General features: G+C 37.7%; 1 protein-coding gene across 1 annotated transcript; it reads left to right on the top strand.

The window, feature by feature from the left end:
* Positions 1–2,200: 2,200 nt before the first annotated feature.
* LOC100256534 (receptor-like serine/threonine-protein kinase SD1-8) lies at positions 2,201–17,640 on the top strand. Its single transcript, XM_059740051.1, has 14 exons — positions 2,201–3,834; positions 5,594–5,746; positions 5,843–6,033; positions 6,129–6,339; positions 6,465–6,702; positions 6,795–6,882; positions 7,071–7,338; positions 13,091–14,137; positions 15,318–15,455; positions 15,984–16,138; positions 16,276–16,486; positions 16,591–16,828; positions 16,900–17,050; positions 17,214–17,640. Exons 1-14 carry the CDS (start codon positions 2,547–2,549, stop codon positions 17,520–17,522), a joined length of 4,686 nt encoding a protein of 1,561 aa, XP_059596034.1. The 5' UTR covers positions 2,201–2,546; the 3' UTR covers positions 17,523–17,640.
* Positions 17,641–17,922: the final 282 nt, after the last annotated feature.

Here is a 17,922-nt window from a genome sequence, read left to right as displayed (position 1 = left end):
CACACTATTTTCCTCCATTTATACTTCATATGAACACCTTATATAATAATATATGGCTAGAATTTAACTGACTCCCTAGGTACTAGAATGTAGTTCATATGCATTTGAGTATACCTAGACTAGCTCATACTTGATCCTAATTAGATTGAGCCTAGGTAATTAACCCTCAATATTAAAAATGAGGTCACCTAGAAAACAAGAATAAAAAATATAAACTTGACTTAAATACATACCTTTTAGACTCAACCCCATAAATCAAATTCCATATGTGCTCAATTATATCTAAACAAAATAAATTTTTATAAAAGTCATCATATGGAATACTTAATTCATAAAGAATCAAATTTGGCTGCTAAAGTTTTAAGCTTTTGCCATACATGTAGTTTATTACTCATCTATGTTGAATTCAACAAATCTTTGAAATTGAATGTAGGAGTGATTTAGCATATAGGCACACTTCCAAGGCAGATTAACGACTAAATTAAAAAAATCGACATGGTAGTTAAGAAAACAATATAAGGAAGAAGGATGGTTGAATAAGGAAACCAAATGCAGAGCACGATAGAAGCCCCTTTTTTTTTTTTTTTTCTTTTCTCTTTTTTTAATGGCAAATCAAAACCTTTTATTGTGAAACTTCCATGAATGGCGTACAAGTGATGTGGCGACCTTTTCAGAGCCATGTTATGGAGAGAAAACAACATGGTGCATATGTGAAGAGACTGCCTAGCTCCTTGATTGTAGCATATTTGGATTAACCTTTTTGGAAAGGCTAGAAAAGGGTATCTTTGGATTAAATTGACTCTGACCTCAATGAATGTTTGTCTTTGTAAAATAATTTGCCTCAATATGATACACAAGTCCCATATGTATCATCAACCACCCTATTTTCCTCCATTTATACTTCATATAAACACCTTATATAATAATATATGGCTAGAATTTTACTAACTCCCTAGGTACTAGAATGTAGTTCATATGCATTTGATTATACTAGCTCATACTTGGTCCTAATTAGATTGGGTCTAGGTAATTAACCCCCAATATTAAAAATGACCTAGAAAACAAGAATAAAAAAAATATAAACTTGACTTAAATACATACCTTTTAGACTCAACCCCACAAATCAAATTTCATATGTGCTCAACTATATCTAAACAAAATAAATTTTTATAAAAGTCATCATATGGAATACTTAATTCATGAAAAATCAAATTTGGCTACTAAAGTATTAAGCTTCTACCATACATGTAGTTTATTACTCATTTGTGTTGAATTCAAAAAATCTTTGAAATTGAATGTAAAAGTGATTTAGCATAAAGGCAAATTTCCAAGGTAGATTAACAACTAAATTAAAAAAATTGACATGGTAGTTAAGAGAACAATACAAGGAATAAGGATGGTTGAATAAGAAAACCAAATGTAGAGCACGATAGAAGCCCTTTTTTTTTTTTTTTAATGGCAAAACAAAACCTTTTATTTTGAAACTTCCATGAATGGCCTGCAAGTGATGTGGTGACCTCTTCAGAGCCATGTTAGGGGGAGAAAACAACATGGTGCAGATGTGAGGAGATTGCCTAGCTCCTTGATTGCAGTATCTTTGGATTAACCTTGTTGGAAATGCTAAAAAGGAGTATCTTTGGATTAAATTGACTTTGACCTCAATGAATGTTTGTCTCTGTAAAATAATTTGCCTGATACACAACTCCCATATGTATCATCAACCACCCTATTTTCCCCATTTATACTTCATATGAACACCTTATATAATAATATATGGCTAGAATTTAACTAACTCCCTAGGTACTAGAGAATGTAGTTCATATGCATTTGATTATACTTAGACTAGCTCATACTTGGTCTAATTAGATTGGGTCTAGGTAATTAACCCCCAATATTAAAAATGAGGTCACCTAGAAAACAAGAATAAAAAATATAAACTTGACTTAAATACACACCTTTTAGACTCAACCCCACAAATCAAATTCCATATGCGCTCAACTATATCTAAACAAAATAAATTTTTATAAAAGTCATCATATGGAATACTTAATTCATAAAGAATCAAATTTGGCTGCTAAAGTTTTAAGCTTCTGCAAGTAGACATGAAAATGTTGATTTTGTAGGGCTAGGTTGAACTTATGAAAGGTAACTATTCAAAGTAGGTTTTAATTCTGTACACCCCTGTTCCTTTCAAACCCAATTCTTTAATATTAAGTGATTACCAGTATGGCTCTATGTGACCTCATGTGGTTGAAGATGGACTATGACCTAGTTTGAGGCCCATTTCAGACACAAGAGCAAGCCCAAAACCCAAGTTTTATGTATTATAAAGTCTTGGTCTTTGAATTCAAAATGCTGATTCAGGGAAAGAACCATGAGGGGAATAGGTAAGTAAATAAATAAAAGAAAGAAAGAAAGCAACAGGGTCAACAAGCTGGTCTCTTCTCTCTTTCTATGATTCTACCAAACTATTCTAGATGTATGAAATATGAATAAAACCAGCACCCCAAATGCTTTCAAGACTCTGCCAATCCTGTGAGTGAAGAATGGGAAGCATTACTGGCTTCCTCTGTTACAATGTCTTGTGCTTCTGTTTCCTCACTCTCTTCCCAATCATTGTCATCTCTGGAGACACCATAACTGCAAATCAGTCCATCACCAATGGCCAAACCCTGGTGTCTGCCGGCGGGGATTTTGAGCTGGGGTTCTTTTCTCCCGGAGATTCAAAGTGGTACGTGGGGATATGGTACAAAAACATTCCTAAAGAAAGAGTTGTCTGGGTCGCAAACAGAGACAACCCAATTTTGACAAACTCCTCTGGGTCAGTTGTGAAGATTGGAGACCGCGGAAATATTGTGATTATGGATGAAGATTTGCATGTTTTCTGGTCTACGAATGAATCCACGGCAGTTAATCCAGTTGCGCAGCTGTTGGACACAGGGAATTTGGTGGTACGGGAAGACAAAGATGCAGATCCCGAAAACTATCTTTGGCAGAGCTTTGATTATCTTACTGATACTTTGCTGCCCGGAATGAAGCTAGGATGGGACCAGAAAACGGGTTCGAATCGGTACTTGACGTCGTGGAAAAGCAAGGAAGATCCGTCCTCTGGAGATTATTCTTTCAAGCTAGATCCTCGAGGTTTCCCTGAGATTTTCATATGGAACAAACAGGAAAAGAAGTACCGTAGTGGGCCATGGAATGGAGTTAGATTCAGCGGCGTCCCGGAGATGAAATCCTCCTCTGTCTTCACCTTCGATTTCGAGTGGAATCAGGATGGGGCATACTACTCGTATGAGCTCACAAACAAATCCATAACCTCCCGTTTGATGGTGAGCTCAGCCGGCAGCCTCCAACGCTATACTTGGATCGAAACCAGGCAGGTTTGGAACCTCTACTGGTTCGCTCCCAAAGATCAGTGCGACGACTACAGAGAATGCGGCCCCTACGGAATCTGTGACACCAATTCCTCCCCGGTTTGCAAGTGCCCACGAGGGTTCGAGCCCAAGAATCCACAGGCGTGGAACCTCAGAGATGGTTCCGATGGTTGTTCTAGAAAAACAGAGTTCGATTGCAATAACGGAGATGGGTTCTTAGCATTGAAGAGAATGAAGCTGCCAGAAACTGGGAGTTCATTCGTAGACAAGAGCATGAGTCTCAAGGACTGCGAAATGACTTGCCGGAAAAACTGCTCTTGTACCGGTTACGCCAATCCGGAGATTACCTCCGACAAAGGTTGCATCATTTGGACCACCGATCTCTTGGATATGAGAGAGTACGCAGAAGGAGAAGGTGGTCAAGACCTCTATATTAGAGTTGCAGCTTCTGAATTAGGTACCTTCCATTCTAATTAATTACTCTTCATTTCCTTCCAGTGTTAGTTTAATTTTCATCTATTTCCATTGCTTCCAACCGAGTCCATCATTCTCAAACCGAAAACATCCCCAGTTTGAATTATTTCTTCCATAAACACAAAGATACATCCATAAAATTTGGAATATTTTTGCTTGGTTAATTGCTTCATTCTCACAAGATCCTATATCTATTGGGGTATGACATGACATGGTAATTAACATTGCGGCAGTTCCCTTTTTTCCCCCCTTATTCCATATGGGTATAAGCATAAATATTTATTTATTTATTTATTTATAAATTAATTTAATAAAATATCAAAGAAGAATGACACAATCATGCAAGCGGTGACGTAGATGGCCGAAAGTGGGGTAGAAATTAAGCCATAGTGAGAGAATTTAGAAAGCATACATATTTTGAATCTAAGGGTCCCTATGTGACTCCGGTCCACTTGAGTAGTTGGGTGACTGGGGACAAAAATGCCAAAGGGCCGAGGAACGTGCGTATGAAGAATCATCATGGCTCCGCCTCACGTGCTCTTGCGTACGTGTATGGTCTATGCGTTCACACCTGAAAACGATTGACGGTGTGACTCCATGGAAATCTGCAAAGACTAAAGGAATCACCGCCCATTTCTGGGTAGAAAGATCCAAAGGAGTAAAGGACTATCCTAAATGGTTACGCAACATGTGGCGTGATCACACTTGGGAGTCTCTTTATTGGGGTCCACAGATGAATTTCTAGGACCCTCGGATGGGGAGCCACCCCATAAATGAAGTGGGCCGACAAATCTGACTGGGTAGGTTTTCTACTGCTTTTCACTCTTGACATAATTGAAACATTTTAGGTGGGATAATCATTCTTGGGGTCGTGTTAGATACAATTAATGCCACCCCAAAAGTCAAGTCTGATCGTTTTGGAAGATTGACATATAGCTCAGCTAACTTTTTGTGCTTAATCTTGTGTCCATCATCTGGGCCCAATCGATTTGTGGGTCTGTAAGGCAATTTTCAAATTTGGTCCCAGTTGAATCTCTCAAGGTGTTAATAGTATTATAATAAAGCGGGGAATCGGAATGATTCATATTCACATATGCTACAGGTTTGAAATCTGTTCCCGTTCACATTATCTTTGCGGTTTCATGTCGTGTTCTTAATGCCTCATTGAACGCTCTTCCTGAACGTTCCCAATACGCTGCTTTCTGCTTATTTTAGAGCTGATAATTTTGTTGCGCCTGATAGAAATCTGTATGTCTTGACTCATCGTCATTGTTTGGTGACCGACAAAACTGCAAATGTTGACATTTTATTTGGGGAAACAAAAATCCTATAACTATGGTGCTGTGGGTCCTGCCCAGTGGACCCTACGGGAACTACTATGATAGCTTCAATGTTAAAGATATGCAACAGTTGCAGGGCACATGAGAGCTTATTCTAACAAATCCACCTTATTTTGAACAAGTAAAGTAGTGAATCTAATTCTTGTTTTATAGAAATTTACATGGTGGAAACAGCTAACCATTCAACTTAAATTCTTGTGTAGTAAATGGGGACTCGGTTGTTGTTTCTATGCATTTTGTTCCTTTCATTATTAACATGTGAACATGGAAGATTCCACTGTGGACACCATGAGCAGAATACAGGATCCTTAAACATGCAATAAACACCTCTAATTATTTATGCCCAAATAGCATTAAACATCTCTGATTATCAGTTGATCATTTCATATGGTGGGAGCATAGGTTCTGAAAATGGTTCAAACAAGACAGTAAAAATTATCAAGGTCACTTGCATTACAGTTGGTAGTGCTGTTCTGCTACTTGGACTGGGAATCTGTTATCTGTGGAAGAGGAAGAAAATGAAGATCATGTGGAATGGGAAGACAAGGCAAAGAGGTAACAAGAAAGTTATATCCTTTACAAAAATAAACATAAAAATGCAATTTATGCTACATTTTTTGTCTAGTGTTGCTCATATTGTCTCCAAACCAGGTCTAAGTGAAAGAAGCCATGATTATATTTTAAATGAAGCGGTTATTCCTAGTAAGAGAGACTACACAGATGAGGTTAAGACAGATGAGCTAGAGCTGCCTCTGTTTGATTTTGGAACCATAGTGCTGGCTACAAACAACTTCTCTGACACTAATAAACTGGGACAAGGGGGTTTCGGCTGCGTTTACAAGGTAAATTACCTGTTATGACACACTCTGTAAGTATATGAAATCCCCAAATGTACTCCAAAAAATGGCTCTGACAAACTTGTGGATGATTATACCAGGGTATGTTGTTAGAAGGTGAGGAAATAGCAGTTAAGAGGCTTGCAAAGAATTCTGGGCAAGGAATAGAAGAATTCATGAACGAGGTTAGGTTAATTGCAAGGCTTCAACACAGAAATCTGGTACAACTCCTTGGTTGTTGTGTTGAGATGGAAGAAAAGATGCTGATATATGAGTACATGCAAAACAGAAGCCTGGATTCAATTTTATTTGGTTAGTATCCATCAGTACTTATATACTTGGCTCAAATAATTTCTCTTCATTTACATGGTCAATCCTTTTAAAACCATATGTAGTAGTTTAAATTCATTGCTTTTAAAATAATTAATCTGGGTCAGATGAGAAGAAAAGCTCATTGCTGGATTGGGGTAGGCGATTCAATATCATTTGTGGGGTTGCTCGAGGGCTGCTTTATCTACATCAAGATTCTAGATTTAGAATCATTCATAGGGATCTCAAAGCAAGCAACGTTCTACTTGATGGGGAAATGAACCCAAAAATATCAGATTTTGGTATGGCAAGAATTTTTGGGCGAGATCAGACTGAAGCAAACACTAAGAGAGTGGTTGGGACATAGTGAGTACTTAAAAGAACTTCTGTATTCATGTCACAGAGAATTACTAGTTTCATCACCTTACTCATTCCACTTTATTGATGATGACTTGCAGTGGTTATATGTCCCCTGAATACGCAATGGATGGGCTGTTCTCAGTGAAATCTGATGTCTTTAGTTTTGGTGTACTTGTTTTGGAGATAATCAGTGGTAAGAAGAACAGGGGATTTTATCATTTGAACGATGAACACAACCTTCTTGGACATGTAAGTACCAGAATAAGTAATCACTTTTCCCTCCTATTTCAACAATCAGTTGTCTTATGTCTTTAGTTGCATATTCATTCTGTTACAACCTTCTAACCAAGAAAATGAAATCAAAATGTGTGTAGGCATGGAGGCTATGGAGAGAAGGGAAGGGGTTGGAGCTAATGGATTCATCAGTGAGCGAGTCATGTGCCCCATATGATGTGTTGAGATGCATCCAGGTTGGCCTCTTATGTGTCCAAGAGCATGCAGAAGATAGACCAGTAATGTCGTCTGTGGTCTTGATGTTGAGTAGTGAAACTGCAACATTGCCATTGCCAAAGAACCCTGGGTTCTGCCTGGGAAGGAAACTTGTGGAAACAGATTCATCTTCAAGCAAGCAAGAAGAAACATTCACTGTAAACCAAGTCACAGTTACAGTTATGGACGCTCGGTAATGAAATACATGTCCTCATCTAGTGTCTTTGTATATCTCAGAAAGTATTTTTGGCAATTTCTGTTTATAATTTCCTTTTTGTCATTTTGACATCAATTTTGAGAATCACTACATCTTTTTTAGTGTAAGAAGTCTATTTTTCTGATAAAATTTGCAAAGGTCAATGAATATAAGCTACTTCACATTGTTAAAGTGTGAACTGAGTACTCTAATAATTATCTGTAGTTCTACAACCATGTAATAATCTTGGTACTCATGTTCCTCATTGGTTCCTGCATATATGCCTACTCAACAACAAAATTTCCTGAATGGAAATGACAGCTATCTTTTACCATAAAAGCTCTTTTTTTTTGTTAGTGTAAGCAATTCAAGAGAAAAAGGGGTTGAAACAAAGGGACAGGGCAACACTATTGGTTGAAATATCATCTTCAGTGGCAATATTCAGAGTAGGTCCTGTCACTAAGGAACTTCATTGGATGACAACAACTATAAGGTGGCATTGCCTTTTCTTTTCCTTTCCTTCGCGACAGAAATGTTGCCTAGCTTACTTAGATTGCATTTTTGGATCTGAAAGATGAGCGGCATCAATATAGGGAAAGTTATCAGGGAAGATCTTGGTAAATTTAGGCTTAGTGCTGATGGAACACAAAATTTGGGAAACAGGCAACTCTGCTGGATGAGGCTGGCAGGCTGCAAAGCCTGTTGACTATAAGCTTTTGTTGAAGATTTCATGGAAAAAACACGGTCAAGGCTCATACGTCCAGCCTATTTTCCTGAAAATGATTTTAAGAAAGGAAATATAATGTATAATACCAATCAAATGTGTTTTTGTTTCTTCTATTTACCTTTCTAGTATGCTTGAGGCAGCTCCCATCAATCTAAATTGAGCTTCTCTAGCAGAGAAGATATAATGAAACTTGTGGGTCTATGGTCTTATTAAGATGATGATTACAAACCTTCATTTTTTTTCAAATTTTGTTGCAGCTAGTTTTAATAGAAAACAACAAATCTTTGCAAATACAGATGGACTAGAACAAGCAAATATGGAGAAGAAGATACTAAAATTGTGGTGGGAAAGAAATAGTGATGCACTCACAGCCGGATTACCAGATTATGGCAAGAGGTAGATAGAATTAAACTTAATAAGAGCAGAATGAACCCTCTTGTATATTAATGGTTTAAACTGCCAAAAAGTTTGGGTTTCAGTTGTTGAAGGTGCAAAAGGTGGCTTCACAATTCTATTGCCTTGTCTCCTTACAACTCTTAATTTTTCATTCTCTGTTGCTATCATTCTTAAAAGATAGAAAAGATATGGTGTTAGGAAATTGAAACAGCTCACATACTTACCATTACCATTTTTGGCCGTAGATGGTACATATATGTTTTAATTTCTCCCTCCATGACTAGTAATGTGGACGTTTGTTTTAATTTCTCCCTTCTTGACATGATGTGGAGATATTATATGTTATGGTGTGCAAGTGGGGTTGAGGAGTGGGTGATTGTGGAGTGCAAGTCAAATATTTTGTCTTAGAACTATATATTATTTTTGGAGCGTGTTTGAATTTGGTGGCCAAAGGTTGAAGGTGAGGAAAAGGGAGATATGAGTAGGGAGGGAAAGTTTACCTGTGACTGAATAAGAGCGGGAACATCTAATGACCGCATAGAATGAGAGAAACAAGTATCATGTGTAGGAGAAGATGACATCACAGTGGTTGGAAATTCTTTTACCAAATTATCACCACTTAAAATCATGCATGGAAAAAGCTTGATGGGAATCGAATCCATTATCATTATATTATTATTGGGTTTATACATTTGATTTGGAGGGAAAGTGGAAACGGGAGGGAGGAGATTTTATTAGTGGAGATTTGACATTTGATTGCAAGGGGAAGTGGAAGAAGGAGGGTGTTAGCCCCTTGACACAATGCATGTGACATCAAGGCTGGCCTCATGGGGCAACACCTTGGCTCCATGGGTGACCTATGACAATGGCAAGGTGGTACAAGGGCACAATGCCTTGTACAAGGAGACAACTTGGTGAGCCATATATGTAAGGCCATGGCATGTTGCAACACCTAGAGAGAATTGGACGAGGCACGGTAATACAACAACAATGATGCCAACTTAGATGATATGCCCAAGGCTTTGCACAAGGGCACAATGCCTTATGTGAAGAAATGAGGGATCATGAGCATAATGTCATGACTTCTTGTTGTGCTAAGAGAGGGCTTGGCATGCACATTGGGCTTGACATGCACATGTGCTGCATAGAGATGCAAGTAGCAATAATATGAAGAGTTGGACTCAAAGTGAGATTGCAATTGGAGTTTGAGTAGGAGTTCAAATACTGATTGTAATTATAGTCTGAGTGGAATTAGGATTGCTTCTTCCTAATCAAATGGGAATGAGTCGTGCCACAACCTATGAAAACGAGTTTGAGTAGAACTAGGATCGTGTACTCCTAGTCTAATAGGAGTGGGTGGTACCACACCTAAAACAAGGATTGGAGAACCTTTTAGGAGGCATGAGAGGAGTAAGCATGAACTCACTAAAGAGATTGAGGGAGTTTTGTTGATCGGTGTCTTGTATTATTATTTAATGAGGTAATAAAATACAAGTTAGGATTGGTGCCTTGTAATCTCATGTGTGCCTTTGTGAGATTGTTTCTTATTTCCATCTCATGTGGGAAGTATAGGTTGGCTTAGAGGGCTTCTAAGCGCCACATGGACACAAAATGTTATGTGAGAATTTCGTGCCTATGATAGAGGGGATTTACATCAATAGTAAGGACATGTTGAGTAAGTGAGAATTTAGTGTCGAGAATTGGGGAATGGTGTGAGTGATTTTTAACATTGACATAAGAGGAATTTAAGAGGAAAATATTGAAGGAATTTAAAAAAAGTGAGTCAAATGAAGTTTGTTTAGTATTAGAGTAAACCAAATTAAGCCATTGATTCAAAAGGTGGTATGGAATAGAAAGAGTAAGAAAAGAAGAGTTCTTGAATAGAAAGACAGACTTTACAAAGATGATATAACAAGATATGAAGATTCTATTGGTTTTAAGATCTAGACAAGAATAAGCATTGTGTTCATTGGAGTGACCTACAAAGACACAAGGATGTGATTGTGGTTTGAATTTATATGAATGGATGAAGTTGAGGGTAGATGGCAATGTTGCATGAGAATGACATATTTTTGTACTATGCCCCACTTATCACATAGTTGACAAATAATATTCTTTTGGTTATTACCATATTATGGATGCCAAAACTATTGTTGGAGACTAGAAGATTGGTACTTAAAAGGATAGTTTGCTATCTTAGAACTATAATTACCATAATAGCAATGTAATTGGAGATTGAAACATTGCACTCTTCATACAAGATACAATCTAGAATAGGGAAAGTGTGTGAATTGGTCCTACAATTTAGGAATGGATTATTGACTATTGTAGTATGAAATTCAAATAAAATTAGTTCCTAAGATCAAGGATGGATTGATTCGTATCATCTTAAAAATAGAAAGGAATTGAAGCACCTCACATACTTATAGTTACCATTTTTGGCAATAGATGGTAGCAAGGATTAAAATACCGATTTTAACGGATATATCGTTAACTTGATTTTATAGATATATCGGGATATATTGAAAAATATTAGGAAATATAGATGAATATTTTGACACAAAATTTCAGTAGAGAGAAAATTGATCAAAACTTATCAAAATATTGTAAAAAGCTAAAAAAAATGATATAAAAAATAATAAAAAAAATATTGAGATGGTTTTGTTAAAGAAATTGATATATATATATATATATATATATATATATATAAGTTGTGATATTTAATAATAATGTTCATAATTTGAAAACATACTTGATTCATATTCATCTAATTTGGATGTATTTAATGACATAGAAGAAATGATGATAATTTGTAAAAGTATTTTTTATTTTAAAATTTTGATACTTTTATTCGTAAATTTATATTTAGTTATTATATAAAAGACATGATAACCAAAATTAATTTATTTATAATAATCTTATTCTAATTAATTTATGATATTTATTTGTATACATACTTAATGCCGATAATGTACATATATATATATATATTAAATATGTTCAGTTTATAATGTAAAACATGATTGGTTAGTCGATGGTTGAGGAATTTTGCAAGCGTGCAATCTCACATTGGCAATGGATAACACCAAAAAGTTTTATTTAAGTTGAAGAGCCATGGAAAATCCACATGACTCCACTTTTGTTTCAAGTTTACCTTTTCCTTTTAAGGAAAATGCAATCCCCACGTTGATGCATTCAAGATGAAGATCATTAGACGTGCAAAGCGTGCTGGTGCGAGAATATGGACTAAATGATTAGGTCAACTGAGAAAAAACGAAAAAGTTGGTGTACCATTCAAAATATCGCGAAAATATCGTTGTTAATATATATTTTATGGAAATATTATGCCTTCCATTTTTTTCCACCATTTATTTAGTTGGAGGTGGCTGATACATGACATTTTCATCGTTGTATATATGTTTCAATTTCTCCATGACCAGAAATATGGACGCTTGCTCTAATTTCTCCCTTCATGACATATAAATTATAATATGGACAAGGATTTCTAAACGATAGACAATAGCAGGGGTAGAATGTTCCTTGGGATGACCGTTGCCATCTCCCATTAATGTTGAAAGTTTCCACAACCATCCATAAAGACTGTCACGAGGTATATACATAAAGAAGTCTCTTGGTCGCAGCGTGGAGTTGACCGAAAGAGACAGCTCCCATTTTTCTAGGAGGCCATACAGTACAATTCAAGAGACTAAGAAATGTGGTCATTTATTCCCCTTCTAAGTTGGGTACCTCTTTCATCCTCCATTGCTTCTCCTCTATGAGCTCTCTCGGAATGAATTAGGTGAACAGATATAGTCATTCCGTGAACCGTGTCATTGAGATTTGAAATTGATTGCTGGCATGTCTAAAATGTAAGGTATAAAATATATGCTAACTTCATACTTTCTGAAGAAGAAACCACCGATCATCGTTGTTCTTGATATCTCCAAGTCTTCCTGACCAAGTGACAGCTCAAAAAAAAAAATGTACATAGGGGTATCAAAATTTCCGGCAGTGGTCTCAAATTGACTAGCAGATTCATGAGGGCTATCAACGGGAAGCATTTCTCTGTGAGCAGTCCAACCCTGTAGCCCCCGAGAGAAGGGCAAAAGAAACCGAACGTGGCAGTCCCCACTGAAGTACAACATGAGAAAATAGGGGAAGCTGATGCCCAAAGCAAGCCTCTGAAAGTCAACCGGTTTAATATATAAGTCTGATTTGTGAAACCTCTGGGTGGGGCTAATGATGACCCACGAATGACGAAACATCATCTTCTACAGAGTCCCAACTTTTAATTTTTACCTTTTTCATCTTTATAATTGAATTGGTGAACAGAAAGCTTGAGCTTCGTTCACATGAGCAGCTCATGGAAATGGGTGTTGCAGGGGTTTTTGCATTGTGGTACATTTTCCTAGCTTCAATCTCTTCCACAACTGCTGCAACTGACACCTTGGGGCCAGGCCAGTACCTCAGAGATAACCAGACCTTGGTCTCCTCCAGTCAACGCTTTGAACTGGGGTTTTTCAGTCCTGGAAACTCTGGTAATAGGTACTTGGGAATATGGTACAAGAACCTGCCACTCACTGTTGTATGGGTCGCCAACCGGAACCGATCAATTGCCGGTTCGTCCGGCGCATTGAGCGTTACTTCCGCTGGGGAGCTTCTGCTTCGCAACGGGACGGAGTTGGTCTGGTCCTCGAATTCCACTAGTCCGGCGAATGGTGCTGTGGTTTTGCAGCTGTTGGACTCGGGCAATCTTGTTGTGAGAGATGGAAGCGATACTTCGGACGACTACGTTTGGGAGAGTTTTGATTATCCGTCAGACACGTTGTTGCCGACGATGAAGCTGGGATGGAAATTGAAGACGGGTCTGCATATGTACCTGACGTCGTGGAAGAACGCCGACGACCCATCCGCTGGAGACTTCTCGTACAGCTTGGACGCTCCCGATTCACCTCAATTGGTTGTGCGAAAAGGGTCGGATAAGCAGTACCGGTGGGGTCCGTGGGATGGGGTCAGGTTCAGTGGCAGCCAAGAGTTCAGAGCGAACCCTGTTTTTACCCCAAAGTTTTTCTCCGATACAGAGGAGGTATATTACACGTTCATAGTCACAGATAAGTCGGCTCTTTCTAGATCCATAGTTACCCAATTTGGTCTAATTCAGTATCTCTATTGGAACAATGGCACTAAAGAGTGGTCAACGACGGTGACTCTTCAGAGGGACAACTGTGATCGGTATGGCATGTGTGGGCCTTATGGGAATTGCTACTCCGGTGATCCCAGTTGCAGGTGCATGAAGGGATTTTCACCCAAGTCCCCGCAGTCCTGGGATATGTTGGATTGGTCGGGTGGGTGCGCTCGGAAGAGAGAGCTGGACTGCAATAAAGGAGACGGATTTGTGAAGTATAAGCCACTGAAGTTGCCTGATAATTCGCATCTCTGGGGGAACAGCAGTTTGAGCTCTGAGGATTGCAGGGCCAAGTGTTTGAGGAATTGTTCTTGCATGGCTTATACTATCATTAACGTCCATGGGAATGGAGGCGATTGTGTTGCCTGGTTCGGTGATTTAGTTGATATGAAAGACTTTTCTGAAGGTGGAGAAGAGCTTTACATTCGAATGGCAAGGTCTGAAATAGGTAAGTATCATTTACCAGTTATGAGATCATTTCTGTCACTTGAGTTAGCTGCTTCTTCCTCTTTCTAATGATGCTAGTTAATCTACCGAAATTACTCCTTGGTTGATATGTATTCATTTGTGAATATCTTGTGGCAATTTTTAATCTGTTTGGCTTCTAAGACACTGATTCTGCAGTTGATCAAGCATACAATGAATCCGCTTGCTTTGATCAGTTTTTAATATTTTTTTCCCTTCAGTTTAACATTCTTTTTCATTTTTTTTCAAACATTCTTTAATTCGATGCAATTTTGATATGCTTAGAGCCTCAGAAGGAAGTCCAGTCTTATTTATTTGATAATGAAAATGAAAAATTTCATTTAGAACCTTGTAAACAGTATTTGAGAAACCTAACCAAGTCAGACAATTAATTGATCCGTTCAGCCAGTGGCCTTTGCAATTGGTCCTGTGTTCTTGTGTGAAATTGGTTTTGAAGCAAAACTTTTGATAGTTTTGTCTAAGTGGGAATTTACATATTGCAGAATTATGGTGCACATGTGTGGCATTGTCTTTGCAGCAGTCCTGCATTGCTTCACCATCAATGGGGGACTTGACTGGGTTAGACCTGACATTGAAACACAAACAGTTGGGTCCTGACCCCGCACATCTATCTCATGGGTATGATTAGGAGAGCTTGGAGTGACACTTATGTTAAAAATTTACTAGAAGTTGTTCGTGAAAGAGAAAACTCAATAGATGAGGTAATTCTAGTCATATAAAGATTCAGTTTAGTAATTGCATGGTATCCACTTTTGTGTTTCAACTTTCAACTTTCTGCGGGAAATAGGAGAAGAACATTCAAATTATACAACTGTTTTGATCTCAAGTGCCTGCCTTTGTGACAAAGTGATGGGTGATTGAAACAAGTTGACTTCATTGATTGTTTGGCCTTCCTGTTTTGTTCTTTCTTTTCTCTGATACAAAGGTCTATGCTTTTAATCACATACCATGGTTTGTGCAATCATACTCCTCAGATAAATGGTCATATATGTAATGATGCAGAATGGGGTACTTGTTGCTGCCTTCTTGAGGTTCCATTTGAACCATGGTGGCCCTACTTGTCAAAATTGAACATCCAAATAACACCAATACTAGAATCTTGAAACAAAATGACTTATTTTGTGCACTTGTTGCGTGGGCAGAGGCAATTGCTGATGCTAAGAGGAAGAAACTAGTGGAGATGATCATTGCCATTGTCATATCAATAGTTTCTGGGATATTTATTTTAGGTTGCATTGGATGGGGAATTTCTAGGATGAGGAGGAGGGCAAAAAGAACAGGTAAAACAGCTTTCTACAAACTTCATATTCGCCACTCCATGTTCATAAATGGCTAAGAGGATATAGTTAATGTTTTTGCATTTGTACAAGTACTCATTTAGTGTGACAGATTTTACTCTTCCATCCAGGGAAATACCCTATCCACCAAAAATATGGCCAGAGACCAATCACTTCAATTGCAATAATGTTTTCTTCTCAGCACAACTTTGCTCATCAGAGGCTTACACTAACTTTTGACTCTGCTATTATTTAACATGTTTTTCCTGATAAATCATAAGACTAACTTTTGAGAAAACTAGGTAGACTGATTCAGATTGATATGTTATAAGTGAGTTTTACTACCATGTAAGGAAAAAGGTTTTTAGATGTACAAAATATCTCAGCCAAATTCCTCCTTATCTCAAGTGGTAGTTGGAGGAGTATCGATCTTTTCTCAATAGGGGCATTCCATGTATGGCAGAACATTAATATAGAACTCAGCATTCTCTCTCTTCCTCTAACGGATTTTCCTATGTTATAATGTTACAGCCAGGGAGTTTGACAGTCAGAGAGATTCTAAAGAAGAAGATCAGGGAGAAGATCTAGAATTACCTCTTTTTGATCTGGAAGTAATTTCTGGTGCTACAAATAGATTCTCCTTTGAAAAGAAGATTGGACAGGGTGGCTTTGGTCCTGTATACAAGGTACTTCTCCATCGCAGTAGTTGAACTTTTTATGATGCAGAACCCCATAACAAGAAAAATCAAAGAGAAAGAAAACAATATGGTTTCTCCTAAGTTATAGTATTGATAACATTCTGTATGATTCTGACCACCTTTAGGGAGAATTACGTACCGGTCAAGAAATAGCAGTGAAGAGGCTGTCACAAAGTTCTGGGCAAGGCCTTGAAGAGTTCAAGAATGAGGTTATTTTGATTTCAAAACTTCAACACCGTAACCTTGTTAAGCTCTTGGGATGCTGCATTCAAAGAGAAGAAAGGATGCTAATTTATGAGTACCTGCCTAACAAAAGCTTGAACTACTTCATATTTGGTTTGGCCTTCTGATACTTGATATTATATATCTGATTTGATCATGTGTGTTTTTTTTTTAAAGCAAATAAGACTTGACTTGTCTTAAATGGTGGTATTTCCCAGATCAAACTGGAAGAAAGTTACTGACTTGGAAGAAGCGATTTGACATTGTTCTGGGAATTGCACGGGGACTACTTTATCTTCATCAAGACTCCAGGCTGAGAATCATTCACAGAGATCTCAAAACCAGCAACATTTTACTAGACAGTGAGATGAACCCCAAAATTTCAGATTTTGGCATAGCAAGAATCTTTGGAGGAGATCAAATGGAAGAGAAGACCAGAAGAGTAGTTGGAACATAGTAAGATCTCTTAGCCTGTGTCAAGGTACATTTTCATGATCACATACTGAAAATTTTGTTTTGACATGCAGTGGGTACATGTCTCCAGAATATGCATTGAATGGGCAGTTTTCAGTGAAGTCAGATGTATTCAGCTTTGGTGTTATATTGCTAGAAATTGTAAGTGGCAAGAAGAATTGGGGTTTTTATCACCCTGACCATGACTTCAACCTCCTAGGACATGTAAGTAAATTCAACCCATCACAACCTTAATCCAACTACTTAGTGTTGGCTTACCAATGAACGCAATATCTACTTTAGCTTCTAGATTAAGTTTGAACTTCTATGTTTTGGACTTCCACTTTGCGCTTTGACTTATAGAAACTGAATTTTGGAATTGATTCAGGCATGGAAATTGTGGAATGAAGGGATTCCATTGGAACTGGTGGATGTACTGCTGGAGGACTCATTTTCTGCTGATGATATGGTAAGATGTATTCAAGTGGCCCTTTTGTGTGTGCAGCTACGCCCAGAAGACAGGCCGATAATGTCATCTGTGGTATTTATGTTGAGTAATCAGAGTGCAGTAGCTGCTCAACCCAAGGAACCTGGTTTTGTTACTGGAAATACTTACATGGGGACAGATTCATCCTCAACTGGAAAAAATCTTCATACTGGCAATGAGTTAACTATTACATTGCTGGATCCACGATAAAAAGGATTGTTTCAGTGAACTATAATTCTTATTTATTTTTTATTTTTTTGGATATGTTGTACAGTTTTGGACCATATTTTCTTATACAGGAAATCAAGAATTTTTCTTTTTTGATGCATTGTATAGTTTTGGACCATATTTTCTTCTATAGGAAATCAGGAATTTTTCTTTTTTGATGGATTGTATAGTTTTGGACCGTTTTTTCTTATATAGGAAATTAACCCATTCTTGATATACTAGTCCTCTAGTGAGAAAATTCACTACTATTGGAGCATTTTGACAACACATGCTCTTTGTAGCTTGACTTGGTGAGGACGTTCAAGAGTGGGGACTGAACCTGCGACAAAGATGGTCATGGGTGGAATTAGACTGCTTTTTCCTACAACTAAGTAAATGTAAG

The sequence above is a fragment of the Vitis vinifera genome, chromosome 10 (genome assembly GCF_030704535.1).
Source record: "Vitis vinifera cultivar Pinot Noir 40024 chromosome 10, ASM3070453v1".
Taxonomy (NCBI): Eukaryota; Viridiplantae; Streptophyta; class Magnoliopsida; order Vitales; family Vitaceae; genus Vitis; species Vitis vinifera.
This window is presented reverse-complemented; position numbering and strand designations above follow the sequence as displayed.

What these genes read in the sequence shown, in the direction of transcription:
- LOC100256534 (XM_059740051.1), top strand. Translation starts at nt 2,547, where the DNA reads ATGGGAAGCATTACTGGCTTCCTCTGTTACAATGTCTTGTGCTTCTGT. An exon ending in AGTTGCAGCTTCTGAATTAG is followed by an intron (nt 3,835 to 5,593) that starts GTACCTTCCATT and finishes GTGGGAGCATAG; the next exon opens with GTTCTGAAAATGGTTCAAAC. An exon ending in AATGGCAAGGTCTGAAATAG is followed by an intron (nt 14,138 to 15,317) that starts GTAAGTATCATT and finishes TTGCGTGGGCAG; the next exon opens with AGGCAATTGCTGATGCTAAG.